This window comes from Pyrus communis, chromosome 4 (assembly GCF_963583255.1).
Source record: "Pyrus communis chromosome 4, drPyrComm1.1, whole genome shotgun sequence".
In the NCBI taxonomy this organism is placed as follows: domain Eukaryota; kingdom Viridiplantae; phylum Streptophyta; class Magnoliopsida; order Rosales; family Rosaceae; genus Pyrus; species Pyrus communis.
The window spans coordinates 1,108,086-1,135,745 of record NC_084806.1 but is presented as its reverse complement, the minus strand read 5'-3'; the positions used below and the strand labels follow the sequence as shown (position 1 = coordinate 1,135,745).

General features: G+C 39.0%; 4 protein-coding genes and 1 pseudogene across 4 annotated transcripts; 1 reads left to right on the top strand and 4 right to left on the bottom strand.

Moving 5' to 3' along the window:
- Positions 1–185: 185 nt before the first annotated feature.
- On the top strand, positions 186–2,062 carry LOC137732203 (putative F-box protein At1g47790). Its single transcript, XM_068471502.1, has one exon. It carries the CDS (start codon positions 535–537, stop codon positions 1,765–1,767), a length of 1,233 nt encoding a protein of 410 aa, XP_068327603.1. The 5' UTR covers positions 186–534; the 3' UTR covers positions 1,768–2,062.
- Positions 2,063–2,831: 769 nt separating this feature from the next.
- Positions 2,832–9,825, bottom strand: LOC137731954 (protein VAC14 homolog). Its single transcript, XM_068471223.1, has 20 exons — positions 9,247–9,825; positions 9,041–9,154; positions 8,835–8,900; positions 8,182–8,271; positions 7,982–8,101; positions 7,830–7,858; positions 7,599–7,741; positions 7,408–7,502; positions 7,132–7,218; positions 6,866–6,973; positions 6,685–6,776; positions 6,407–6,488; positions 6,098–6,163; positions 5,115–5,230; positions 4,873–4,993; positions 4,463–4,624; positions 4,219–4,347; positions 4,008–4,076; positions 3,488–3,787; positions 2,832–3,315 (listed from the first exon to the last, which is right to left on the bottom strand). The coding sequence occupies exons 1-20, from the start codon at positions 9,334–9,336 to the stop codon at positions 3,211–3,213; spliced, it is 2,184 nt and encodes a 727-aa protein (XP_068327324.1). The 5' UTR covers positions 9,337–9,825; the 3' UTR covers positions 2,832–3,210.
- Positions 9,826–10,478: 653 nt separating this feature from the next.
- LOC137732337 (nuclear pore complex protein NUP155-like) lies at positions 10,479–17,650 on the bottom strand (annotated as a pseudogene).
- A 1,136-nt stretch (positions 17,651–18,786) lies between these two features.
- LOC137731217 (E3 ubiquitin protein ligase RIE1-like) lies at positions 18,787–21,810 on the bottom strand. The gene is made up of 5 exons (XM_068470320.1): positions 21,055–21,810; positions 20,122–20,241; positions 19,694–19,826; positions 19,437–19,592; positions 18,787–19,249 (listed from the first exon to the last, which is right to left on the bottom strand). Exons 1-5 carry the CDS (start codon positions 21,597–21,599, stop codon positions 19,088–19,090), a joined length of 1,116 nt encoding a protein of 371 aa, XP_068326421.1. The 5' UTR covers positions 21,600–21,810; the 3' UTR covers positions 18,787–19,087.
- Positions 21,811–22,658: 848 nt separating this feature from the next.
- Positions 22,659–27,243, bottom strand: LOC137731216 (cleavage and polyadenylation specificity factor subunit 3-II). The gene is made up of 13 exons (XM_068470319.1): positions 27,124–27,243; positions 26,837–27,023; positions 26,658–26,730; positions 26,459–26,576; positions 26,277–26,350; positions 26,007–26,143; positions 25,760–25,823; positions 25,442–25,507; positions 25,234–25,303; positions 24,864–24,968; positions 24,409–24,550; positions 24,193–24,289; positions 22,659–24,041 (listed from the first exon to the last, which is right to left on the bottom strand). Exons 1-13 carry the CDS (start codon positions 27,146–27,148, stop codon positions 23,208–23,210), a joined length of 1,992 nt encoding a protein of 663 aa, XP_068326420.1. The 5' UTR covers positions 27,149–27,243; the 3' UTR covers positions 22,659–23,207.
- Between the last annotated feature and the right edge of the window lie 417 nt (positions 27,244–27,660).

Sequence of the window (27,660 nt, the reverse complement as noted above, 5' to 3'; positions counted from 1 at the left end):
TGATCAGTAGGATCACGTGGCATTGCTCCAATTCCATTAATTAGAGTCTTGGTTGAATAAAAAATAATTTATTTTCAAAGTTTTAATCATAAAAAATAAAACGGGCCAATGACTCATGCTGAAAAATCTCTCTCGTGTACGTGTCCATGAAGAAAAATAATATATATCTCGCCATTTTCGTTGTACAGCAAAAGCTCCTGGGACTGTTGTTAGCGCAGACACGCTTATCGCTGCGGCAGACGGCGATCCTCACGGTGGCCATAAAACCGAAGAGAAGAAGGGATCTGGTAAAACTTCCTCTACTAATTGGTCGCTTTGATATCTCCGTTTCTCTGTTTTGATCTTTTTCGTTGATATGTTAACACGCTGAATTCGATCTCATTGAAAACTCCATATTTCATAAGATCTGTTTGATAACCATTTCGTTTACATTTCGCGTTTTTATTTTTTTTAAATTGAAAACTGGAAACGCGTTTGGTATTCTGAGAGTCAGAAATTTGGTCGGGATTCGGAATCCCCAGCCGAAAAATCACCATGGAAGTAGCTGAAGCCAAAGGCGATGAAGTTCCGAAAATTCAATTACTGGCTGCAGAGCTCCCAAGTGAAATCATATGGTTTCGAATACTCCCAAAGCTACCAGCCAAGTCTCTGATGCGGTTCAAATGTGTTTGCAAGGCGTGGCTTGCTCTCATCACCCGAAACCCTTCCTTTCTCATTGCCTACCGGAACTTGCATTCCAATCGAAACACCAGTCTCCTCCTCCTCGATCTCAGGCACATAGACACGAAGCAGCAACACATTATGTCCCTCCAAATCAACAAAGATGGCAGCCCCTCAACCGCCGGCGCCACCCACCTTCTAACACTAGAGCCCCAAGAATACAGTCTCCCCATTATACTGTGTACCAACGGCTTGGCTTGTTTTATCTTCATTCGTGAGCACCGCATTCGTGTATTTAACCCCTGCACCCGAGAGTCTATGACCCTTCCCTCCATTTCCAATTCACCCACCAGCTACCAGTCTACTTCAGCGGATATCAAACCCTGCGGAGTCGAGGTTGGATATGGCTTTGGATTCAGTCCTGTTAGAAACGAGTACATGGTTGTCCAAGTCAAGCTATGCAGGTTTTTACACCAAGAGCCTGCGAATTTTTATAGGGCGGTTGCAGTTATTAGCATCCAAGTTTTCACACTGGGTAGTGCAGAGTCGTGGAGGTGCGTAGAGGTAGAGCACGATGATCTGCCATTTGATCATACTTTTTGGCACATTGACATGAGAAGTGTGTGCCTTCATGGAGCCATACATTGGATACACCACGAAGAGAAATGTGTAGTGGTATTTGACCTAGAGGAGCAAAGATTCAGAGTCATCCCATTCCCTCGAGAAGTCGGTAGTATCCGCCACCATTTTTGGGCAGTTGTTGATGTGGGTGGATGTTTAGCTCTCACATATGACATGAGGAGAAGTTCGACTTCATATAGTGCAGCGTCAGAGTTGTGGATTTTGAAGGACTACCAAAATCAAGTATGGGTTAAGGAGGTTTTCGACGTTGCATACCCTTACAGTTGTTTACGCGCAATCCACACCGGTGAGGTCTTGATAAAATCCGGAGAGCTATCTCAAGCATTTCTTCATTTTTACGATATGAAGGATCAAAACTTCCGGTGCAGTTCAATTGTTGTGCCTGAATGGATGCGTAAGAAGGATGCTTGTATTAGATGGAACGTTCTTTCTTGTTATGATGAAACAATTGCCCCCGTGAAATGAGAACTCCAAGACCTAGCGGATCGATCGAGGACTTGATTCGATTCGAAGCGCATCGCTTCTGGTTCACGGCGCAACAGAAGGCTCTGATTTCTGGACGTTCCTCCCTTTCCCTTGTATTGTATGGGTGGATTAGTCCTTGTCTTGAAATTTCGAAGTTGTAATGCAGCATGTGTGTTGCTATATTACTTATGTTGTTATCTTAATTGGATTTGATTTTTGAAACCATCGGTGTTTAAGATCTCTTGTGGGAGAAAATTCCATGCTAAAACATATTTTAGAAAGAGGTATTTGTCTATTTGTCCACTGAATTTGTATAGAGCTATCAAATTTTTTCTTACACTTTAATTTTAAGGAAAACTAATGAAAATGGTTTGAAAACTTTGAGTTTTAACGATAATGACAAAATAAAGGGTAAAGTGAATAGTATCAATATTGATTTTGTCGTGTAAAAATGTGATTTTTTGTTAAAGTAAACAAACCGGGAGCTTTTCGTTAAAATTCTCTTAATTTTAACCAATTATCCCTTAAACTTTTATTCTAGTCAATTTCCCAACCAAACTTTAATTTTAACTGATTACACACCTAAAAAACTTTAGATAATCAATTTCCCCCTCTGCATTAGATTTAAAAAAATAAAATAAAATTCATTCATCTAATTTTTCCTTTATTGCCTTCATATAGTTATGTTTTGTCTGCTTGATCAAGATGGTTAGAAAATTGGAATATTGAATATTTATAAAAATTCGAGAGTAATCGGCTAAACTAAAATTCACGGGGAAAAATAGCTGAGTATAAATGTTCATGGGCATTGGCTAAACTTAACGTTCAAGCTTCGTACAAATGTTGGGAAAAATTGACTTATATGCCTTTTAGAAAATCTACTAAAACAATCACTTTGAATTCGTGAAGGTCATTTTTAAGATATTTTGGCCGACGAAATGAAAGAATTCAAGAACTACAGTTTGGCGAAAACAATCGATTAAACATAAATAATAGACATTAAACATTTTCTTTTTCTTTTTTTTCTTTTTTTTTTTGAAAATTTCAGGATCAGATCAGAGGAGTACAAGAAGAAGTAGCTCTCGACATTTATAAGATTGCTGTAACAGGTGGGTATTAAGAAAACAAACTGCATCTTCTAAGAGAAATACCTCCCTCCTTTCTTACCCCCATGTGGTTTTCGATAAAAAAATAACACAACCACGTAGGGGCGCATCCCCGCTCGCTTACACAAGTCCGAAAGAATAGCTCGAGTTTACATCTGAGCTCAACTCAATTCAAAACCCAATTTTTACCATCCCAACCTCCATGAGTTTTAACAACAAACTACTACGATATACAATTTTACAAACTATACCAGATCCCGCCGTCCACGGCTCCTATGCTTCCTCCTTTCTGAGATGAGTACATATTAGCCTCGGCCAGTGTCTAGGTGCAGCAACGTTATAATTGTAACTGCCCTGGGGCCCTCCGAGATCTGGAAGGAAGCCTATTCACATCTGATGAAGGCGATCCGATATGGCTTTGTTCTTCAGGTCTTTGCACATCCTGCATGTACAACAAGGCAGCAATGTAATTCCAACTAAACCCTATTACCTATATAACGATAACGAATCTTGCCTACCAATACGGCCCTAAATTTAACATATGCCAAAAACACTCATCGAAATACTATTTGTCTCAACAGCAATGTTCCCCAAATGGAAGAAATTCAACAAACCTTTGGTGCTGAAGAAGCTGTGGAAGTTGTGTGTGATTGTGCCTGCACTTTTGCATGCTGACGATGTTGCTGCTGCATTTGCTCAAACTGCCGTAGTCTTAAAGCAAAGTTTATTCCATTATGAGAACTCTTACTGTCCTGGTTTATGTCCCCATCTTCAAGGATCTGCGAACCACTTGGCATGTGGTGTAGAATCTGATGGGGATTCCCTGAAGAAGTTCGTCTGAGTTGCTCACCGTTGAATGCGTATGAAGGGACAGTTTTTAAACGCGTCCGTAGAATTTTGAAGGCGGCACTTTGCTGCAATGAAGCATCAAATGAAACTTAAACACGTAACAAATATCAATCACAAAAACAAAAATTATCGCAGTGCACAGATTGAAAGAGTTTCAAAATACTAGGCTTTGATCTCAATTGTTTATGCTTAATGATAGTTTAATTACTGAATACCACCAGAAAACAATTTGGCACACAATCAAAATTATCCTTAAACAGCATAAAAAGAACGTTTAGTTTATACCTGAGGAAGCAACATCAGAAGACCATACAAGGTTTTTAACAACCACACATGTCTTCCAGGTTCAAGAAGCTGCAAGAATCAAAATACGAGCTCAGGCACTCAAACTCAGATGCCAGTTTGAGAAAGCAAACACAAAATGACAACGGTAAACATGACGGATGCCACAGGAGGACTCCAATGCTAAGAAAAAGAGAAGCATTCAATACTGCACCTGTAATCTAAGATACGCAAAGATTGGAGTTTCTAGTAACCGAATCAATTTATCCAGCTGGACCAAAAACTTGACATTAATATCTTCCTCCACCAGAGACTGAATCACAGTACTCGCATGCTGATACGTCTGTCATGAAAAAGACAACACGATATGTTCAAGAAGAGAAATCCAATGCTCACACACAAACACAGATTTTTAAATGAAGGGGGTTGCCATAGGTGACAAAGCTCTAGAGCCTCACCTGAGCTAATAAGCAGAGGCTTATAATTGCCATGGGTGAGTGGCACCATGAAGCATATAAGGAAACAAATAAGTCCTTCCCAGAAGGATTCACAAGTGATCTTTTCAAAAGATCTCGAAGCTCAGCCAACTCGGATGATGTAAGTAAAATCAAGTTCAAAGCCTGAACAAGGAAAAGGAACACAGGGATAAAAAAAAGATTAGGCTAGACAGAACACAGAAGAAAGAACTCTTGAATAAAGAACACAAGTATACAATAAAATAGGTCTTTTTAAATGCCTCAGTCAGGAGAAAAACATTTTAATTCTGGGCAATACAATGTACGAGCTCATTTATCATGTCCCAAGAGATTGTTGCTTCATTTGGGTCACTCATGCACACGTTACTCTAAGTAGTGTGATAAATAACAACCTGAACCATAACAGATGCAAAATCCAGGTCTGACTCTGCTTCTAGTATAGTAGACAGTTCTCGGTAGACCCTTTCAGCATCTAAAAGCACACAAAGTCGGCGAATAATCAACGCACCACGTCTTGGGGAAAGGAAAACAAAAAAAAGACAGGAGTTAAAACAAGAAACATATTATCACAGATTTAAAATTAGCTAAAGCACATGGAGGGAGGAGAGAGGGAGAGAGAGGGGGAGAGACTCACTTTTCTAGAAGAGAGTTATCCACACGAAAATTATGCACAAGGAACACAACAAGCTGGTGGAAGTGTTGTGGATCTTTTGCTATGCATGCATGAACTTCTAGGACCAAGAGAACCACCTGGACATAATCCAGACTTGCAACATTAGATACACACATGGAATCAGTTAGCTTTTCATGCATGTTTCTGGACACCATAAAGCAATAAATAACCTACATTCTGGCATACTAGGAGACAGCTAAAGCCCATAATGGGAAATGAAATATTACACGATAACTGAATAACTTTATTTTTACAAAGTTCAAAATGCCTCTGGACAAGTAACTAAGAAAGAAAAGTATAATATACATAAGTCAGCAGATGATAATCGCAAATCACAGAGAGAGAATGAACGATAGTAACAACACTATTATTTGGTGCATCACATCGTAGCCCATTAACAAAACAACTGATAATAATCATAACTTCAAGGGTTCAACCAAACAGAACAAATGTTTACGACTTCAAACACATTATGGCCAATATCAATAATTGATACCAAAACAAATATAAAAAATTGAAAGGATATTAAATTTCCTTTTAATTTCGTGAGGGGGACTACAACCTTTATGACTTCAAACACGGAGGAACTTTCTTACAATAATCACTTAAAATTCTCTTACCATATTTTAAAAAGCCAATTTTCAAACACAATACACCAAGTCCATTTCATTGTAACCATCACTATTGGAAATATAAGTTTAGAATAGCTTTCGCTTAGCACTATTCTTTTTCAATCATCTTTTTTCCTTTGACAACCTTAAGTAACAGTCAATCAACAGATCGAAAGATCCATATGAATTATATGTAGAAGATAACAAGTGCCAAAATACAGAAACAGTGGGAGTTGACAATAACACCTTAAATGAAAATGACAACCAAAGAAAGAATAGAAAATATAATTTGGAACAATAAGAGAAAAAAATCCATCAGAATAAAAGGATTACCTGATCAGAAGCGTCTGAGAGTGCTTCCAAAAGGGTGTCAAATATGTCGTTCAGAAAAGTTAGAACCTGTTTCAAGTAAATTTTAAAATTATATATTTCTAACAAAAAAATACAGGCCCTGATAACAGTAACCTATGATATGACAAAGAAACATTGCCCACACTAACTAAAAATCAGAATTTAGAGAAATTTCCTAACAACTATTAACCCAGTTGTGGTACCTCCTCCCTTGATTAAACATTATGGGAAGACAGGTAGGAAACAATCAAGCAACTGGAAGTACAAACAACTCAAGAAGTGCTAAATTACCTCAGCGCGATGTCTGTTTAAAAGGTTTGAAATCCAGTGCAGTGCTTCGATTCTAGTAGCCTCCCATTCACTAGATAATTGCCTGATCAGAAAATATTCTCAAATCAATACAAAAAAATTAAGCATAATAAATGTTTTATCATAAAAATATAAAACCCAACTTCAGAATGGACAGCAGCTGCACAGCAAACTGAAGCCCTAATTATACCCATAAAAAAAAAAAAAAGTAAATTCTAAAAACATATAACCCTAGCTTGTTTTGGTTAGAAAAATTACACCTCCTTGCAATAGAGAGGATTGCTCCAACGTCAAATCCTTCAGCTGGATCAGCCTTAATGGCACGAATCTCCTCATTGGTTTCACGAGCAACCTTTAGTTGAGAGTGGCAAATGGAGTTCAGTGGAGGAAACCTATTGAGGCAGTGAAACCAGACATATAGGAAGAGGAGAATAAACCTACCACTCTAATTTTCTCTTCTTTATCAGATATGCAGGGTAAAATCGCTCCCAGAATATCAGCATAATAGGGAACAAGCTGGTCCCCACCAAGTTTTACAAATTCATTTATCTGCACAGCAGAAATCACAAGTGTAAGGCTTTCAATATAATACAGGTCAAACAGACCTCTGAATATAGAAAAGCCTTTTTTTTTTATATTTATTTATAAGAATACCAGAGGACAATGATACTAATGAGTAAATACTTCCCTAGTTTACTCATACTTACCCATGTGATAGCTGTTAACCGAGTAAATTCATCCGGTGAAGCAGCCCTCTGTACCAGTATTTCAGCCATGCGACCATAATCTACAGACTTCAAGAGTAGCACTGCTTGAGTCAGAAAATTACAAATGAACAAGATATATACTTTTATCAATTCAGTAAAAGGGAGAAAACTGATCATATGGAAAAGACTGGCACAGGTTCTAAAAAAAAGTAACTAGTGAAACACATACTAAAAACATCATTGCAGGATTGGTTCCTCAACAGTTAGAAGTCTTACTGGGGAGTTCTTGATCTCTTGGAGAAACTCTGAAAGTGCTGAATCAGCTTGTTGTCTAATCTCATGGCTTGAATCACTTAACATATTGAACAAGCCTGAGATTTATTAGCAAACTGTGAGTTCATATGCAATTATCGGAAAAGATGAGAAGTGAGAGAAGCACATCAATCTTTCACAGTATAAACAATTACCATCAAGAAAATCAGGAAGAAATCCCAGCATGTCAATATCTGGAACACTGTCTAAGACAGTGATCCATCCAACCAAAAACTGACGAACATAGGGATTCAGGACATTCATACGCTCCCTCAACAGTGGAATAAATTCTTCAATGCTGTGAAAGGGAAAGAACATTAAAATAAAGGTACATTGTCAGTGTTGTAAGAATGTTTTGAGAGACAAATCCAGATCAAGAATATTACCTGAATTGATCACTTTCAGTAACAATATCCTGCTTCCAAATAACAAGTTGAAGTTAATATAACAGAAATAAATGCCTATTTTGAAGACAAACAATTGAGAAAATCTGATGTTTTAGGGGTAGACAAAAGCCTATATTTTGAAGTTTATGTACCTTTACAAGCCGATCTAAAAGATGAGCAGCACTTTGTACATTAGCATCCGAGTCTGCTGAAAGCTTACACAAGGCATCAAATATCTGATTAAAGAATATGATAAAATCTCCCCTTACAACCTGCGAGCCAGTAAAAATCAAATTAAATTAAATCAAGGCCAGGTGAGAAAAACAGAATAATAAGTTAAAAATTCAGCCACCTTTGCAATGTTATATAGCGCTTCACAAGCATAATAACGAACTCTGCTATCTTGGTCCGAAAAGGAATTAAGCACAGGTGGCACAATTTGCTGGCAGGGTGAATCAGAAGCAGAAGAAATATTCAACACCAAGAAGAATTTGTAATTTAAATCAAGTCAGAAATGCATATTATACCTATGAAACTCATACTTTTCAGAAAGAGAAAATCCAAAATTTGGCATCATGCTTCCCCCAACAAATCACTACTCGTTTCAGGCTTATATGTAAATCCTCTATATTCAGCGGGCATTCAATTCAATTAAGATAACTTTTGAAAGACTTACAAGTTTACAAGTTTACAAGTTAAAAATATTTCTATATGAATCGTTGATAATTCACTTAGGTTCATCAAGCTTAGTTATCCTCATCTTAGTTTGATTGCATCTTCCACACAACAACATTATGGTGGGTTAACGATCAGTGATTTAGTCATCTAGAGTGAAAGATTAGCACACTGTGCCCATGTTAATTGCTAATTTCAATTAGCAAAACTAAGTATCCTATCTCTAACCCTTGCTATAACTAACTTGGGAAACTTAATTATACATATATCAAGGATCCATGCCCTTTTCTTGTAAATTAAAAATCGATCAATGTGTACCCAAACCCTTACCTCAAGATGCTGAGCCGCTTCACTGGTCAACCCAACAGTTGCAGCAGCTAATCCTATCAATCCTCCCTATACAAAATTCAGCAAATATATTCAAAATCCGTGCATTTGAAACTTTAACATGGAAAAGTATAAGCACACAAATTGAACTTCAAATTAGTCTATAAAACAACCAACTGGCAAGTTGACATTGACACCAACACCAATACCTTCCGGTGATTCGCTTGCGGCGAGTAAGTGAATTCCGTAGTGAGCAAATTGATCACAGCCGTAATCTTATCGTGATCCCCAGCCGTCGTGAGCTGTTTCACTATTCCCTCAACCTGCACACGAAACAAATTAAAATACAATTTCAAGATCTAATTGCAACAACTCGAAACCCTAGCAACATAACGAATCCATGCAAGAGGGAGACCTCAAGTGCGGCATTCTTGCGCTTCTCGTAGAGCTTGTCCGCGAGGTTGCGGAGCACCCCCGCGGGAATCACCAAGAGAGCGTCGGCCATGTCAAACCCTAGGAATTACAATTTTTTCAAAGAAATGAATTCACCGATCGAACAACACAGAATTCGGGAGTCAAATTCTTCCGGATCTTCTCCTGCTCCAATCGGAACATTTCTCTAGGGTTTTCGCCGGAATCGAAGACTTCAGGAATCCGATAACTCCGGTGGATAATCAGATCTGCAGAAATTTGGAACGAATCGGAAATTGAAGAAAACAGCTACGCAAAATTTCTACGGAAGCTTTTGCTTTCCTTTTCGTATTCCCTTTTCGCTTATAATTTCTAATATTTTGTTTTCTTTAATTTTTTTTCTTTATTTGGTTTTTGGGCTGTTTGTCTGCGCCTTCTAGTCTCAGTCGTGGCAGTCCTCTCTTTCTCTCTCTCTGTATTGACTATTGGGGGTGGGGGCGATCTCGGAAGGTGCTGCTAACGGAGGTTGGAAATCTAGTTGTTGGTCGAAAAGACGGATGTACCCTCGTTTTTAATGATGATGGATAATCGGCTGAAAATGTCTGCATTTGGCTTCTCGACTAGTTCATCAAGTATTTATTCCAAATCTGCCTAATCACGACTTAATCTAACAATTTAATTCTTTTAACTTGTTGATTATGACTTGTAATTTTTAACTTCATATGTCACATCAGATGGTACATTGACGTAATACGAAAAAAAATAACAAATTTAGTCACAAAATTTAACACTCAATGGTGTTTCATAAGTAAACTATTTTCAATGTATTTATTAAAATATTATCTTCAGATTAGTTTTTTAATCATTAAGATAAGTTGATCCACAAATCTAAAGTTCTAAATAATATTTTATTGTCAAAATCTTTAAAATAAAATTATAATAATTATATGATGTTTCGAAATACTTTATATTACAAATTTTTAACCACTTTAAATTTTAATTATTGTTCCTCCAATTAATCCCCTGAATTGAATAACAAAATCCAAATCCAATATTGTATCACGAGGTCCAAGATCTAAAAGTGCAACATGAACACGGAAAAGTGTCTACTTTTTAAGTACTTTTTGAGAAAACTAGGTAATTTGAGTTTATTTTCTTTAAAAAGAAAAAAGAAAATTGTTCCAAAAAAAAAAAAAAAAAAAAAAAAAAAAAAGAAACTAAAGTGTCATTCCTTGTTCATCGCTGCATCGCTTTTGCAGAAAATTACAACATAATTTAAAAGAAAAAAATGTTGTAAGTAAAAAGAAAATTTTCGCACACTGCATATGGTACAATGAACAATCAAAACCGATCAAAAGAAAAGGGACTAATCAGCGATTCTTCGAGTTCTCGAAAGCCATGGTAAACAGCTTCAGTCTGGCTTTGTGGAAGGGCCAAACTTCGTACCTCCGTCATGTACCTGAAATTTCACGTACAGCAGGAACAAAAGAACTTAACCTCGGAACATAATCATAGATTGAAACTCTTAACGATGTTTAGCAAAGAAAATGCTCACCTGTTTGCCGCACTTGAGATCTTATCTCGAACCCCTTGGTTGAGGACTGCTGTTTGCTCCATCGAGAAAGTTCCACCTAGAATTAACGAAGCTCCAGTAGCACTAGTACCCATTCTCTGTGCAAACACAGACATTGCCCACTCTCGCAGTACTACTAGCACTGATCGGAGAAGGCGTAACCTAAGGTTCGGTGAAGGCAAAATAGCACCACTCGTCAACAGTTGGTCATAAGTGTTCAATACAGGCTCAGTTGCACCCTTGCATGCAGCAAGAAGAGCCCTTGCCACATCTTCATCCCCAACCGATTCAACCCCTGATTCCAGTCGATCCTACAAAGACATGAAACAAAATAAAATGAAAAATCATGTAACTCTTAAATTTTTTGAAGTAATCAAACTTCTATAGCTACTTGTGTGCGCACGCATATGTGTTAGAGTTTGGGCGTGCGAGTTTCTCCAATATTCCATTGCAGCTTTCTCGAGGTGCAGACACAATGTGTCTAAGGGTAAACCAGCTCCATCTCCAGGATAAATGTGAGAACCAACTCTCTTCAAAACTGCACAAGCTTCAGCAATGCCACCCCTTGAAAGAGCTTGATCAATCAATCTAGCCCAAGTCTCCCGTATGATACTACTATCAGCATCACCAGAATAGTATGCAAAGTATAGCATTTCTAGACATATCTGTGTGCAGCAGAGGAAAAGCAAAAATTCAGTTATAAATGAAAACGAGATTTCCCCAACCCATTAAGCAGTAAGGTGCAATTTGAAATAACAGAGTGATTGACAAGCAGAAGAAACCAAGTACCTCCCAAAGTTCAAATGCAAGAGCGTATTCATTGTAGAGCTGAGTTATATTCTTTAAATCTAATGATAGCTCCTTGGCCTTTTCTCGTGCAATAATTGCAAGATTGGCATCACCAGAAGTTCCACTTCGGACAGGCTCCGATGCATCAGGCAAAGCTTCTATCCTGGAAGCAAAAGCCTCAAGTTTCTCCTTGATCTTCATCTGAAAACGAAGGACAGAAAGCTTTCCTTCCAACAAATCTAACAACCCATCATCATAAGCACTTCGAGCAGAACCTACCATGCCATCATTGTTACTTGCATTTTTTGCCTGTAGGACTGCATTACTTAGGTAATGATACCTGGAATTGACAAAAACCATTACTTAGGACAACGGCTTGCACTAAAAACTCCCAACACAAACACAAAGAGACGCAAAGAAAAACCTCACAAACTATTTAGCCATATTTTCTGGTAAATATAAAACCCTGGGACAGAGTTTGGAAAAGGCACCACAACAACTCGGGTCTCCAGAGAGAACTAAAGAAGGACAAATATGCTAACCTTTGATCTAGAGTAGGAACATCCACCGTGTCATTTGAGCGCCTCTCTGCCAGTCTTAGTAATACACGAGCTGCAAGCAGATGCTGCCTCTTCAAGACATAATACCGTGCCAACAGTTCAGAATATTTGGCTTGATGGGATGGGATGCTTGTTCCTGAGTGACCAATTGGAGAACTGGCTGATGTTACCCCAGAAATAACACTTCCTAGAAACGGCACCAAATCAGGACCTCCATACTCCAACAATGCATTTTCGAGGCCCAAATCAATCACAGCACGATATAAATACTCGTGAAATAATCTGTCAGGGGACTGAATGCCCAGCTGAACAATCTGGGAAATATATTTGTTCCGAGAGACCTGATCAAGGACAGATTGTGCAGCAGGCCTCAAAGGAGAACCAAACTCCCTCTGGAAAGGCTTGCCTTTCAGAGAACGCAATGCACTGATGACAATCTCATAGCACTGTTCATGTTGAGCAAGTGCATGCTCTCTAACTGCTGCATCAATTTGGGCATTAAAAGCATCACCAGCTGGGTCAAGAGCCTGTGCCTATTGTAGAGGCAAGCGAACCACTGCTTCATAAAACCTGCAACATAATCAATTTTAGGTCTAAGACATAATGACCTAAGTATAGACAACCAAACAAAACAGCACTGGGCAGCACTGGGTTTAGTCCCAAGAAATTGACCTCAAATCCTCAAACCGTTTGCAAACAGTTCGCAAATCAGCAGATTCTGGAACTTTACTTAAGAAATTGAAGGCTTCTCTAGCAAGACTCTCCTTCTCAGGATCTGGAGTTACAGCAGCTCTCTCAAGACACTCCACAGCTAGAAAAAACTTGTAATCAGACTCCTTATAATAGCTTGGACAGCCTTCCCGTAATCTCCCACTAATATCATCTACTGCCCCCCTGCCATCAGGACCGGTATAATACTGGAGCAATGAATGACAAGAAAATATCAGAATGAAGAGTTGCAATAAATAAATAAACCTGATAAACAAGCGTGGGAAAGAAAAGGAAATTTTGCCAAACTGAGATTCCTCAATGTTAAAAGTAAAATTGCATTACTTCCACAAGAGCAGATATTAGCCTTGTCGCAAGGTGGTCACCTTCCTCTGAACAAACAATTAATTTCTGTCTTGTGTTAGCATCAAGCCCCTGAACCAGGCATGTGACATGGTGCTGTGAAAGAAGCTGGGGCAGAAACAGGGCTTCACTGGATCTAAGAAGTAACTGCCTGATGCATTCCATTGCCCTCACCTGTAGGATAAAAGATAAATAAAAATTAGGAAAAGGAAAGAAAAAATATTGTATAAACAAACACCTTGGTACATTAAATATATAAGAAAACTACCTCCATTGCTGCTAGTTCAGCAGGACCATATGGTAATCTCTGCCTTTTATTAGACATACCACCATCACTAGACTCAGTGTTCCTTGAGTAAGCACCGAATAAGTTCCTCACCATACCACGGCCACCACCACCTAATTCTGAACCAGCTCCATAAAGAATAGAACCAGTCAGATCTCCTAAACCAGCAACACAACCATAAAGTCCCCTCCTTTGGCTCTTTCTGGACCTCAAAAAATTCTCTAGCGAACGAATCTTGTTTTCAAGGACTTGCATAGCCTCAAGAGAGAGTCTGCATACGACTAACCCATCTTCTGACATAGTATCTGCAGAACCTAAACCACCCTTTATAACCATGACAGGAAGTTCCCACAGAGGAAATAGTAACCTTGCAGCGCACAAACAGAGCCCTTCATGTGCACCTGAAAACACAGGCTCAGCCTCCTGAACAACTTGCCCCATGCTGAATCCCCCAGCAGTTGTTCTAGTACTAGATAATGCACTGCTACCCCCAAGTTGTGGCATCCCAACTAATCTTGGGTCTTCAAAAGCTTCAGCCGCCTTCTGTGCAACAACATTACTTACAAGAGTTTCTGAATGTACTATCCTAGCTGCAAGCATTAGACACATTGCAGCAGCCTCACTAGCTCCAAAACGATTGAAGAATTCTTCTAAGATTGACCTGGGGGTGTTGGCCTCAAAAAACCTCCTCAGAATGTCCACAGGTCTATTGAAAACTATTTCCGTCATTCCCATAGTACTGAAAACAACAACGCACCTCCTTGGCATTATATGTTGGATTGAAAGGTCTCCTCTGGCCCAAAGCTTTCCAGATACCTTTTCACAGGACTCATCCAAGCCTTCATATCCACCGTATTCGATTTCTGAATATAGGGACAGTACAGTTGTTGCAGTATCAGGCAAGGGGAAAACATCTGCTACAGAAAGCATTCGTCCTTCAACTGGTAAAGAAGATATGGATTCCCGCGATGCCCGAGAACTCCTTGAACTTATCCCTGAAGTACTTAACCCAGTTGATTGTGCGATTGAATCGCGGCTCACAATGAGAAGAGAAGATGTGGTTGCTGGAGATGAATCAGAAAGGACAAGAGTACCAGCAGAATAATGTCCTGCCTCAACACAAGAGACATGCTTCCAAAGGCAAGTCCACCACTGACCCCTAGTGGAGGAGAAGGCCTTGTCGTCACAACTTTTAAACAGGTAGGTTTATAATGGTTTGTATTGAACCCACCTAGATTACTACTAGATGGAGAAGTGGTAAGATACATGCTTCTGCCATCTGACAAAACAACAACAAGGTGTAGAGACTTGGATTCCAGTGTAGACAATGGTGATATGCAGACTATTGATGACTTTGTCAATCGATTTGAACTTCAAGGTCCAGTTGATTGTCTACCCCCATATTGATCCCTCTGATTTATCAGATTCCTTTCTTCTGCCACTTTCTTCAATGGCCCATCAGCATTTTGCCCCACAATATACACCTGAAGTTTCATTTCTTCAGTCCGCGCATACAGAATGTTTCATTATCAAAAACCATTTCAACAATGGGGTCAACAGCTCCAAACTTAAAAACATTAGGTACTACCCATCTGAAAACAAAAATAAAAAAACACGTCATGTTAATATGTTATCTTTGAAAAGAATATCCAACTTCAAACTTTTAGGTGAAAATTGGAAAAACCACCAGCATAATTATAACTTTGAAGAGTGCAAAGAAAGGAAAAAAATAAGATAGTCCAACCAACCTTGAGATAACACTTCCTATACCAGCAGTCAGACAAACTTTCCGATAACGCTTTTGCCAGCCTGATCCAGTCATATAATGTAGCTCATAAATGTGGCCATCGTGCCCAGCAAGGAAAATACGACCCTTATCGGTACATGTGATACATGTCATTGTGATTCCGTCAGATGGTACTGTATACTCTGGCAATGGCTGTAGTGAGATTTCTGCATATGGATCTGTGCCATCAGCCCCTCCAGAGCAACATACTCCTACAAGATTTAACTGATAAAAGGCAGAGACGATTAAGGAAAACTACAAACTTCAACCTAGAAATTGTTAAAAGCTCTATGCTGCAAACAAATTAAAAGAAACGCTTGATGGCAAGTATCAAAAAGAAGATACGGCTTAAACAAAAGTCAAGGAAGTCAAAAACAGAAAAATAAAAATTTGTACCTGATTATTACTGAATATTCAATTCTCAAGTTAAATATCTTCTAAAAAGAAAGGCAGACCGATACTGGAGGCTTCTGCCAAGCCATACCCGTGTCTCCAGATTGTATTTTCCAGGACTCAAACTGCGACCACCAACTTGCTTAGGGAAAACTCTATCCTTAGTTTAGATAAACAAGTATGTCTTAGTAATCCAACTTATAAAAATATCTAAGTATAATTAAAAGCAATGTATGCCCACTGGTAATAATTTTAAGCAGTCATCACTAACTTCACAGGAAAAGAGTAAGAAATGAAATTCTAAAGCAGCAATTAATCTTAACACCACAATCTATGTGGGATCAACTAGGCAATGCCTGGAATTCAGTTTTCAGTTGTAGGACTTGTACCTATGGGAATATAGACATAAAATAAATCAGATAGTAACCAACATACCTCAACAGGGGTTGCTAAAATCAAAAGATACTGAATAGCTTCAATGAAAACACCAGGTTTAGATTTAGCAAGGCCAACAGCACAAATAGCTTGATCCTCCCCACTATATTCCGGACATTGTCCATCCCTGATAAATAGAGAATGTCAGAGGGATTTAATCGAAAGTGTGGAGATGAAAACCATGGACCAGTGGTCAAAAAGCTACAAGTATGATGCTAGTTATGTTATCCACACCTTGAAATTCTTTACTTTCATAGTTATTCTATTAGTAGTATTATCATTTGACTATACACTCACCACTTGTCGACACGCCAGAGAAACAAGGAGCTATCTATTGATGCCCATGCCCTACGAATCTCAGGAAAAATCCCACATAATGAATTTCCTTCCCCACCAGCTGCATTGTATCTTTCAATAAGTACCAGAGGCAACTCCCAATTATCCACCACCTCAACCAAAGGTGGCCACTGCAATGGAGGTAAACATCATTGTAAAGCTTTGGAGAATAGAACTGAATTCGAGTCATACTATCTAAACAAAAATATGATACCACCGTAGTACCAGATTGTCAAATACTAACATGAAAAAAGGCACTACTTACGAACAGAAAACAAGTTTGAATAACACATCAAAAATGACTTTTATCATAATTAATTTATTAAAAATAATGTAAAACATTATTAATGTTATGATCAAGCAACTTAGAAAGAAAGATACCCGTTCACTGTCAGAAGATTGCAATTAAAATGGCACACATGACAAATACCATCCGTGCTACACAACTCTCACACACATTGCCTAAATAATACACTTAGTGATCCACCAGTGCGGTAGCGCTGAATAACAAAAAAAAATACAATAAATTCAAGAAGTCCTATCATTACCAAGTACAAAATTAATGCCGATGCTTCAGTTCAAGAACAATGATCCAGTTCAAGGTTATACTAACAATAATTGGTATGCAACTATACTTGGGAATATATTGGTATGCAACTATACTTGGGAATATATACTTCACAAAGAACAAATGCAGCCATACGAATAACAAAGCCGAAAATCTTACAAGAGAAACAATCAGCCTAAAACCAACACGTTGCAATCTGAGTCATAAATATAAAACTTCTACCACAAAAATCGAAGCTTTTAATTCGCATAAATTACGGAAATTGCCTCTCTGGGATGAGTAGAATAGGGGTGACTGGCGTATCGGGAAGCTTCTAGGGCTACTTCAAGATCGAGCTGCGACGCGACTTCACGGCCAATGCGGTCGCCGACGACGAGGCCTGCATGGGTGACATCACGCATAACGATTTCATCCTCCCAGGACATGGCGTCCGAAACCCTAGCACTTCGAACGGGCAAATTTGAGAGATTGAAACTCTTCCAGGGTGGTAAAACTGAAATGTTGAGCCGGTTTTCCCTCCCTTTCTCGGGAACCAAACAGGGGAAGTCCTGAAATCGGGAGCAAAATTTTCACATGGCTACGACTGACATTAATTGCAGCGCGGGTGGGGAGATTTGTAAAACAGGGTTTTGGGGAGGCTTTCTTTGTGGCGGGCAATTTAAAAGCTGCTTTGGACTAAACCGGAGGATCCGGTTCAGCATGATTTTCATGGGTCTCGCAGTTATGGTAAGGAAGATTATTATTACATAATTAAATATGGATTTGGATTATCATCAAAGGCGAATTTAAACCGTACTATTATTAGCTCACTCATTCATTCTCTCAATGCAAATAATATCGTTTGTTTAAAAACAAAATAAAAACACATAAGACTTCTATTATTAGGACGGACTATGAATATATGTATCTGGTATAATCATCAAGTGATTATATTAAATACATGTAAGAATTGTATTCAAACAAGAATTTTAGTCGCTTGTTTATTTTTAATTGGGTGCCTATTATGTTTTTCTATTAGAACAAAAATGTTATTCCTTGTTTTATTTAAGAGATCAGTTGGTGATAAAATAACGACAGTCTACTCTTTTGAGGGTTAAGAAGACTTGTAAAGGCATTTTGAGCCTCTTCTTGACTACTCAGGATCAACAATATGATATGAAATTCACCCCAAACCACTAATCTACCTTGTAGCGGTTAGCCTCATTCCATTTTTGTGTCGCACATGTGAGACATTTTTTTCCTACAAAGATTAACAAAGCAGAAAATGGTTTAACTCCTGCAGTGCTAGTAAAGATTGGTTGAACCCAACGCTGCGTTTTCCGGATGAAACTTGTCGCACAAGGTCCGTAGATCTTATCGGCGACATTTCCCTTTTCGCAAAGGTTTGGAAGCCAAGGGCTTCCAGTGGCACATATAGCGGCGTACAAGGTATTTGATGGGCGGATTACGCAAGTTTGGCTTGTTTTTATGTCAACGCAGTGCTACGATACACTCAATCAATTCCACTGTTAGTTTTGTGGCATGTCACGCAGGGTAGCCACCCACCACTGCATTCGGATTTAGTTAGCCAGCCACCGGGAACTATATAAAGGTTCATGTATTATCTATTGGTCTTCTAGAAGTCGTCACGTTGCACCTACACGAAAATGCAGTTGCAGGAAAATGGAGAAGGAAGAATCGCACGGGTCGATTCGACTTGAAGCGCGCAAGATGTAAATATGCAAAACAATCGTTGAACTCAGCAACGTCGGAACAACAACATGAATACATAATATCCAAAACAATCGTTTTTACTTGCTCGGAAAGGAACCCAATGCAACAGATTAACAAGATTTTGAAGCCTGTTACCTGTATCTCCATTTTTTGCACAGGCGTGAAACAGCACGGATAAAAACTGAATGAATCAAAGGCGACTCCAAATGGCCGGAAAACAGACAAAATGATGTCCAGTTTACTATGCTGTAATTCAAATCGATATAACTATTTAAAAAGCTTTGCAGACTTCACAGTTTCTATACATACGGCACTTGCAGTTTCCCATCGATCCTTTAAACCGGTTCATTTCCCTTAAGAATGTTGAACTTGCAGAGAGGACATGTTGCATTCATTTTAAGCCATTTCACAATGCACGTCGCGTGGAAATGATGGTTACAGGGAAGCGTATGAAGCTCTGTCCCATCCTCATACGGGCTGAGACATATACAACACTCCTGAAAAGAATAAAAGCAAAAAACCATAAATCTTTAAAGCCTTAATTTGTCAGAATTTAAGACGTAGCAAATGCAATAATACGCATATGTAGACATATATCTGACTTGCTAAGTAGGACAAATGGACTTTTTCACTAATAGACTGAAATGTAGTTGCAATGCATGATAACGTGATGCCATAACATACCGCGTCCTCAGATAAAAGAACACGCTCAACTGCTAGGTACCCACTGGTTGTTTCTACCGGAATCATTTTCCCAGCTCCAACACTAGGTTTTTCCTCACAGCTCGCTCGAAACCTGTATGTTGGCAGAATTCTAAGATCTGCTTCGGATGCACCTTCCTACATTGTCACACCAAAAAAATAGCCAAGAATAAGCAATGACAACTCCACTATTTTGTCAAGAAAATTTTGAATCATAGTTATAGGTTCTCTCTTCATACCTGTCCTGCAACGGCGTAAAGAATTGCAATGATGCATGGCAAACAGCAACAAAGAGCAACTCCAATCAAACATGCCAGGACAACACAGAAGATGGCAAAAAAGACATCAAATGCCAGAAAAACCACAGCCAACCTGTGCAAATTCAGAAGCAGATATAGCAGTTAGAAGTTGACGGTCACTATAGTACTTAACAGTGAGGTTTTAGACGTGATCTGCTTTCCTCCAGCTTCTGTATTCACCGCTTACATTATAATGTCATTACTCCACTTCTGGTGAAACTAATAAATTCCTAAAGAGCCATTTGTTGAAACAGATTAAATTACCAAGTCATAAAAAAGGAAATATCTCCATAAACACAGCCAAACACACATGATGCCTATATTTTCAGGTCAAGGAACAAGTCTCAATAGATTGATTACAGAAATACCAGTACAAACGTGGAGCATTTTGCAGAAGAACTTCACCGCCAGAGACTACCCAATAGAAACCAACTATCCACCAGAGAAATGACACCATTGTATTCACCGTTTCACATCGTTTAGAGACGCTAGGCCATATAAAACAGTTTATAGTCAGCAAAAATGATGAAAACTCTAATTGCAGATAAGGCTAGGGCCTGGAATCAAATACCATAGAAAGCAATCATAACAGCGGTCAAATCGAACAAGAAAGCATATTTTGCTTGCGTCATTTCCAAACAATATGAATACTAGAGATAATTATGAATTATGTCTAGATTGGAGTTTCAATGGTCGAGTTAAGTTGGGGTTTTCATAACAAACACAGAAACAGCCATCATAGCTGCAATATGTAAGTAAAAAAGGGAACGGTAAAGGGCAAAGGAACAAGTAATGCAGTAAATATAGTGACTCGGGCAACATAGAAGATTACGTATAATTGGACTGCAGGATTAAAACAATGTTATAGGACCGTCTCTTGCACTGATCAACTTTGACACCAGTTTCCAGTTTAAGGAGCTTTTTCAACTTTCTTCTTTCTTTTGGGTCAAGTTTCAATCCCATTTCTTCAAACAGATGCAAATAAAGTAGTCTAAGTGTATTCACTAATCTCCAATTTAATACATAATATTACGAAACAGCAGCCCATTAATCAGAATTACTAGTCAATTAAACTGCTTTCTACCGTCCAATTTGAACTCCATAAATTCAAACAAAATTAGTAGTCACTTGGTACTACGACCTAGTGCTATTCCTCTTCACTTCAGTTGTAAATGAATAATCTTATGTTCGATTCTCGCCAAATGCAAATTTGAATCACATTATTACTAACCTGACTACCACTCTCTTTAAGCGTAAATAATATTTTTTGTTCAAAAAATAAAAAGCAAGAAAAATGGAACCTGGAGCGAGTGGAATTCGGCAATTCCCCAGCTGCTTCTTCATCGTCCGTATCAACAGTATCGATATCGACCTGGTGCTCCTCCTGCTGGGCCTCCTGGTTCCTCCTACTAAGCCTCCGAGCAATATTATTCCTCCTCCGATACTCCACCCACACCAGCACCACGTGCACAATACACTGCAGCGCATACCCGCAGATCCACAGCCGGATCGGCGTGTTAGGCTGCTCGTCCTTCGTCCACAACAGCATCACCACCGACACCACCACGAACGCCGTGTTCCACATCATGTCCAGAGCCACTACCGGCTTCGAGTACCCCCAGTCGGCGCGCCGCTCGTCCAGCTCCCGCGCCGCCGTCTCCCGCACCAGCATCGACGGCCCCCTGCGCCCGGTGGCCCGCCCCAGCAGCATCGCCAGCGTGGCGGACCGAGTAGTCGGGGAGCCGAGGTCGGACGACTCGCGGCCGCTGCTCCCCTGGCGCGATACAAGAAGCGGCGCACGTGACTCGGCCTCCGCCGCCGCCGCAGCTGAAGATTCCGACGACATGCTTTGTGATGGAAATTGAAATTCAATTGGCGATTACTATTGGGAGAAAAAGAAAGACATAACGATTAATTTATAATTTCAATAAAATTTGTGGAGTGAAGAGTGAATTGAGTAGGATGGAGAGCGTGAGTTGACAAAGATGGAGGAGGTGAGGGACAATTTAGGAATTTCCAGAGTTTGCGAGGTCTCGAAGTCTCAGAATCTCCACGACGCTGTGCTTGTGCTGTTGAATGGCAGGTGAAGGTTTTTAATGGTTTTTTGGTAATTTTACGTACATAGAGTCCTCCGTTGAGTTTGTTTTTTGCGCCAAATGCCAACGCACGACGACGCCACCGCGCCGTTTTGAAATCAACTTCTTCTTCCCTTTATTTCAATTTCACTAGATTTTAATTCCTTTTTAAAAATTATTCCTTTTTTTTTTCTATTTTGAATCACACTTTTTTCTTCTTTTTTTTTTATACATAAATCCAAGCAAAAATGGAATGCATTATTAGCTATTTTTTCCATATATGCTATATTTTTTTTTCAAAACTAATTCTACTATCCTGTGAGAATAAATAGATGTTGAAAAAGTAAGTGTTAGTAAACTATTGTGCAAAAAATACAGCAAAAGCAAAAAGAGAGACCGAGGTAAGATTTTTAACATGAAAGTTTTATTAATTGGTATCATTCACCTGCTGCCTATAAAAAATAAAAATTTAGAAGTATGGGTGAACTGTTTTTGTTTCTACTATTTTACACCCATAATTTAAAATTTAAAAAAAAAAGTTTTTTTTTCAAAGACAACTTTAACCTCAAAATTAAAAAAAAAAAAATTAAGTAACTCTAAACCGGCCCTTCATGTGGCTCTTTTGGTTGAAAATTATGAACACAATTCCCATTTGATAAAGAAGCAAAAAAACAGGTGGTTAATTCATGACTCATGCTTTTTATGCATTTTTGCTGTGAAAACCCCATCCAATAAATGAAGGCGATCTACATGCATACACATATTCATATTTTGAACCTTCTAAATTCTAAAAGTCCCTTTCATCCAATTGAATTCATGATTTTAGTCGATTAAAATATTTTGAAGGAATAAATAAAGGAACTAACTACTAGCTTTCTTTTGTCACTCAGAACTACAGTCTGGTGATAATTCTCTTCACTTGAAAGTGAGAGGTCTTAGGTTCACATCTCATGGATGGCGAATTCAATATCAAATTAAGTTACCCATTGTATGGTTAGCCGAACTCCCTTTCTCTTAATGTAAAAATATCGATGTACTCAAAAAAAAAAAAAAAAATCTACTAGCTTCCTTTCAACTCACCTACAAGTCAACGCGGTCAACCAAGCAAGCAGCAGTTGCAGAGTCCAACCCAGACAAGTCTCCAAAAGGATCTACCACCACGTGCTGGTAGGGTTGGACAACACGAGGTTTGTTCTCTGATGCGCGTACGTTTGTTCTCTTCACACGTGCTCCTCTCGTGATCTGCCACCATCTGAAACGATCTCAAGCTAATAACGCTCTGTCATGTGCTTAATATTCTACTATAGTAGATTATTAATTTGAGACACTGTCATAGTGACGTTCCAAGGGTAAATAAGTCCCCGACCATCGGGGACTGCCTACAGGGTAGAAGCCCCCTTGTTTTGCTCGTGCATGGAGAAATTTTGACAGATTGAAATGACTTGCCATGCAAGCTTCTCATCTGCCATTGCCCAACTGCAGCAGAAATAAACTGCTTCTTCAGATTTATTCCGAACGCCATGGCCATCCAGTAATCTGTGAGGGCAGTTTTCCTTCAAGCAAACGGATGCGCGAAACGATGCCACTTCAAGGTGATCCTCAAAGTCTTGGATGTTCCCCTCAGAAAGCTCATTTGAAAGTTCCGCAGATAATCTGCGGAGAAGCCGAGAGCCTCTCTCAGATTTGCAAAGCTGATCGTCGTTTCCCGAAGTGCTTTTGGCCTCTTTCAAGTTGCCAGTTTGAACAGGGCAGCAATAAGCAAATTGTACTTGATGCTTTTTCTCTCCTAACATAAGCATAAGCTCGTCTTGGTGTACTACCTTCGTTTTTTTGCTTTTCTCCATAACCAAAACCCCTTCTGCTGCCCTTTCATCGCTTACTTGCAGTCCTGGAGGCGAATTTCTGGTTCCCAAATTCAAACCGTGTTCATCTTCTGAACTTCTTTTCGAGAACTTGAAGTTTGGATTCGAACAGCTTCGGATGAACACGTTGGAAGCTACTGCTTTCGCGTAGTGGGTTGATGGAACTGACACGGTCTCATTGTTTGCAGGGTCGTAACACTGAATTCCCAGCTCCGACTGGATTTTTCCTTTTAGAATCGCCATCCTCGGCTTCTCGCCATGAACAAGTATGACGTGCTTCGGGGAGAGAAATTTTACAAGATCCATAATTCCTTTGGCGTCTGTGTGAGGACTGAAAGACAACTGATGAATCTGGTAATTCCAAAAGAATGTATAAGAGTTATATATGTAAGCAACAATCAAAATATCAAAAACCAAACACTCCAGAAAGTGATTTTGGCACGCAGATAATCACACTCTGTAACGGGACTTAAATCGAAACTTAAGGAATATAAAGGCGAACCTGGCATCGAACATCAATTTGTGTGTCCTTGTCCAGATCAATTTTGGTGGGTTTTCCCGACATCAATTTATGCCCTATGGTTCCAGCCACACAATACCTAGAAAAGAAAAGAGGAACAATGACTAAAAAGTTCAGATTCCAACCCAGAAATTTAGTACTGATATCTGAGAATTAAATTTGATATTTAAAACATATGAAACAGAAAGAGGCAATTACCCGGGAAGTGTAACAAGATTCATCGCCGAAGGAGCCCAGTGCTTGAAAACCTCAAGTGAAAAGCCACCACTGATCATCCCTGGTGTGGCAAACAGAACACAGGGTCCAGGAGCATGCATCATCGAACGATCAAACTTGTGAGCTTTAACATTCAAAACAATAAGAGTAAGATGGAGGCCTCAGTAAACAATTAGATATCAAGCAATGGAATAATATTTTCCAGAATCAATTCTCGTAATCATATGTGCATAATAGTGCTGAGCAGTTCCCCCTTTTCATGAATGTCTTATATTGGTACTTGACAAATTACTCACTCTTAATCTGTTCTGCTTCAATCCCAAAGAGTAAGATTGTATTTTTTTTTTTTTTTTTTTCGATTACGCGTTACAACATCGTATCTTGATTTCTCATAAACTACTACTTTAATCCTTCCGCAAGTCAGATAAAAAAAGTACCGTTCTTAAAATCAAAGGCATTATGCGTGGAGTACGTTTCTTTGACTTTCTGACTGGTCCAACTGATAAGCATCCTATAATACATATTGGCTTGAAGGGTCAAACCTGAAAGAATTAACATCGTCAGTAGAAATTTGATACACCACTATATACCAATAGGAAAATGAAGGCACTCCCAGAAATTGAGAAACTGTAAAAGATTTTCAGGCGCGCCGATAGGTTTCTAGAATCATCTCAAAGATTCAATTACCCCTTGTATAGGTCTCAAAATATTCTGATCCAATTGATGTAATTATGCAAGCAATGAAAATTACAGTTCCTGCAAACAGTTAATAGATGTGGAGAGGAAAGAACAGCAGCTAGTGCAAACCTGCTGAGAAGTAAATAGGAACCTTTAGATTCATGCGCTCCCAGTAATCTTCCAACAAGATACACAGTTCCTACAAAATATTAGATTACTTTCAGAACAAATTTCACAACCAGGGCTCAGCATTGGCTACCAAAACATTAGCACAAAAAGAAACAGAACAAGATAAAACATAAAGATACAAGGAATTAGAATTGGTGTGGCATAATACCTGAGCTCTTCCAAGAGCAAAAGTTGGAATTAGAACTTTTCCACCGGCAGCAACACATTTATGAACCTGAATTAAATTACATTAAAAATAACCAGCAAAACTGCCTTTAAGGGACAAACGCAAGAAAACTTTTGTATCCAATTTTGACTGCCACCAGGTTTTACAAATGAATGCATGCATGAAAACATGTATGCAAATTGCCGCTTAAAGCAAGGAGTTGCATATCAAAGGACCGATAGTTTGATTATTATGACCCTCGTAATTCAAGTTAAAACTATAACATGAACTGTTGACACTTCTACTTTATCATTTACTTACAGCTCTGAGAAATTCTCTTTCCCGGGCATATTTTGAATCGCGTATGGTTGTTGCATACGTGGATCTGTGACAGGAAAATATTAGGAGAAGCCTACTTATAAGCAAGTCCACGGGAAACAAAAATTTCATGCAGCATAAGTTTTGTACCCTAAGTTCATCAACAAAGGAGATCCAAGAAAAAGTTGAATGTGCAGCAGTTGTTGAGGTGCAAAGTCCAAACAATATACAAAAGAAAGACATCCCATACTCTGAAATAAGAAGGTCCAAATTTAGTCGGTCAATTTGAGCTGCTCCAAGATGCCTATCTGGTGTCATATTATAGTCTCCCGTGTACACCATAGTGGCGTCTCCCACCTTTGCGTAAAACATTGCGGCTCCAAGAACCTTAGAAGTATAATAAGTTATTAGGACTCAAGGAATGACACATCAAATAGTAGAGCTATAATTCAGTTGCGGTACACGAAAACATGGCTATCAAGACACAGTGCATTCAATATGAGAGATAAACAAGCCTTACATGTCCTGCATAGTATGCACGGATTTGAAGGTCTTTATCAACCTGCACTGTCTGCTTCAGATCCACTGGTACTACTGCATTGAGGAGCCATACAGAAAACACCCCCAAAAAAACAAAAACAACATGTATCGGTTCCAATGTTCAAGGAGCTTACTACAAAATCATATGAAAATGTTATGTACCTTTCTTCATGCACTCGGCAATGTGATAAGACGAAAACTGCTCTTCCTCGCCCCTTCGCTCCACCATCACTTTTCGATAGTCCTCCAACATTATAGGAGACAATGCCTTTGTCGGATACTGCAGCACAATCACGAAAAATCATTACAACAACACCCACCAAAATATGAATTCACGGAGACATTTCATCGAGCACCTTACCGTCATGTAAATTGGACCCTGATAACCGCAGACTTCGGTGAAGTAAGGAAGAGCCCCAACGTGATCTAAGTGACTGCGTCACCCAATTGCACAAAATCAACAAATACTGAGTTAACTCGAATAAACCATCAATAATTATAAAAATAAATTAAAATAGAAAAATAAATTTGAGTTCTTACAAGTGGGTGATGATGATGCAAGTAAGGGAGTGATCGAAGTTCGACTCGTTCTGCGATTTGGGAATGCGAGAGAAATCGGGGTAGCGGCGGTGGTCGAGATAGCCCATGTGCATTCCGCAGTCGAACATGATTCGCTTCCCATTGATTGTCACCACCACGCAGCTCTTACCGACCTCTTGCCCGGCGCCTGAGTACAACAGAAAATTCAATTTAGGGCAAAAAAATATTAACAGAAGAAAGAAAATGCAGAGAGAGTATTGGGGAAGAAGGTGGAGGGGTAGAACTACCGAGGACGAGAGAGTCGATGGCCATGAGAATTGATATGCGCGGCTTCTTGGCGCGCTTTTCAGTTCTGGGCCGGCGTTTGATTCGTTTCGTGGTGAGTGTAAATAAAAAAATAGCCGGAAAATAACGAAATATATTATATGTATACAATTACGGGCTTTTATAGCCAGGGGCCCATAAAAGTTAGACACCCAAGCCCACTTATGAAAGTACACACCGATTTTGATTTTTCTCGGTGGGAGGTGCCTTTGAGTTTTGGTGTTTGACTTTTCTTGCACAAGGCAACATTCCAATTAAATTACTCTAATTCTTTTTTTGTTTTGTTGAAAAATTAAGTTACTCTAATTAATTATAAGAATCCGAACTTGAGTGCAGAGGACCGCATATACTACTCTTGTCAACTGGTCTGACCTAGATATTCAATCATCTAACATTGTTCAGTGATTTGAAAATATGCATGTACAACCGATCATCTTAGTTTAAGCTATACGTCGCCCTTCCGGTGAAGTTGGGGCCAATTTGCATGGATAGAAAGCCAC

What these genes read in the sequence shown, in the direction of transcription:
- LOC137732203 (XM_068471502.1), top strand. Translation starts at nt 535, where the DNA reads ATGGAAGTAGCTGAAGCCAAAGGCGATGAAGTTCCGAAAATTCAATTA.
- LOC137731954 (XM_068471223.1), bottom strand. Translation starts at nt 9,336, where the DNA reads ATGGCCGACGCTCTCTTGGTGATTCCCGCGGGGGTGCTCCGCAACCTC. An exon ending in GGTTAACAGCTATCACATGG is followed by an intron (nt 6,974 to 7,131) that starts GTAAGTATGAGT and finishes TCTGCTGTGCAG; the next exon opens with ATAAATGAATTTGTAAAACT. An exon ending in AAGAAGAGAAAATTAGAGTG is followed by an intron (nt 6,777 to 6,865) that starts GTAGGTTTATTC and finishes TCTCAACTAAAG; the next exon opens with GTTGCTCGTGAAACCAATGA.
- LOC137731217 (XM_068470320.1), bottom strand. Translation starts at nt 21,599, where the DNA reads ATGTCGTCGGAATCTTCAGCTGCGGCGGCGGCGGAGGCCGAGTCACGT. An exon ending in AATGCTCCACGTTTGTACTG is followed by an intron (nt 19,827 to 20,121) that starts GTATTTCTGTAA and finishes GAATTTGCACAG; the next exon opens with GTTGGCTGTGGTTTTTCTGG. An exon ending in TTTACGCCGTTGCAGGACAG is followed by an intron (nt 19,593 to 19,693) that starts GTATGAAGAGAG and finishes GTGACAATGTAG; the next exon opens with GAAGGTGCATCCGAAGCAGA.
- LOC137731216 (XM_068470319.1), bottom strand. Translation starts at nt 27,148, where the DNA reads ATGGCCATCGACTCTCTCGTCCTCG. An exon ending in CATCGACTCTCTCGTCCTCG is followed by an intron (nt 27,024 to 27,123) that starts GTAGTTCTACCC and finishes TGTTGTACTCAG; the next exon opens with GCGCCGGGCAAGAGGTCGGT. An exon ending in TGCCTTTGATTTTAAGAACG is followed by an intron (nt 24,551 to 24,863) that starts GTACTTTTTTTA and finishes TGAATGTTAAAG; the next exon opens with CTCACAAGTTTGATCGTTCG.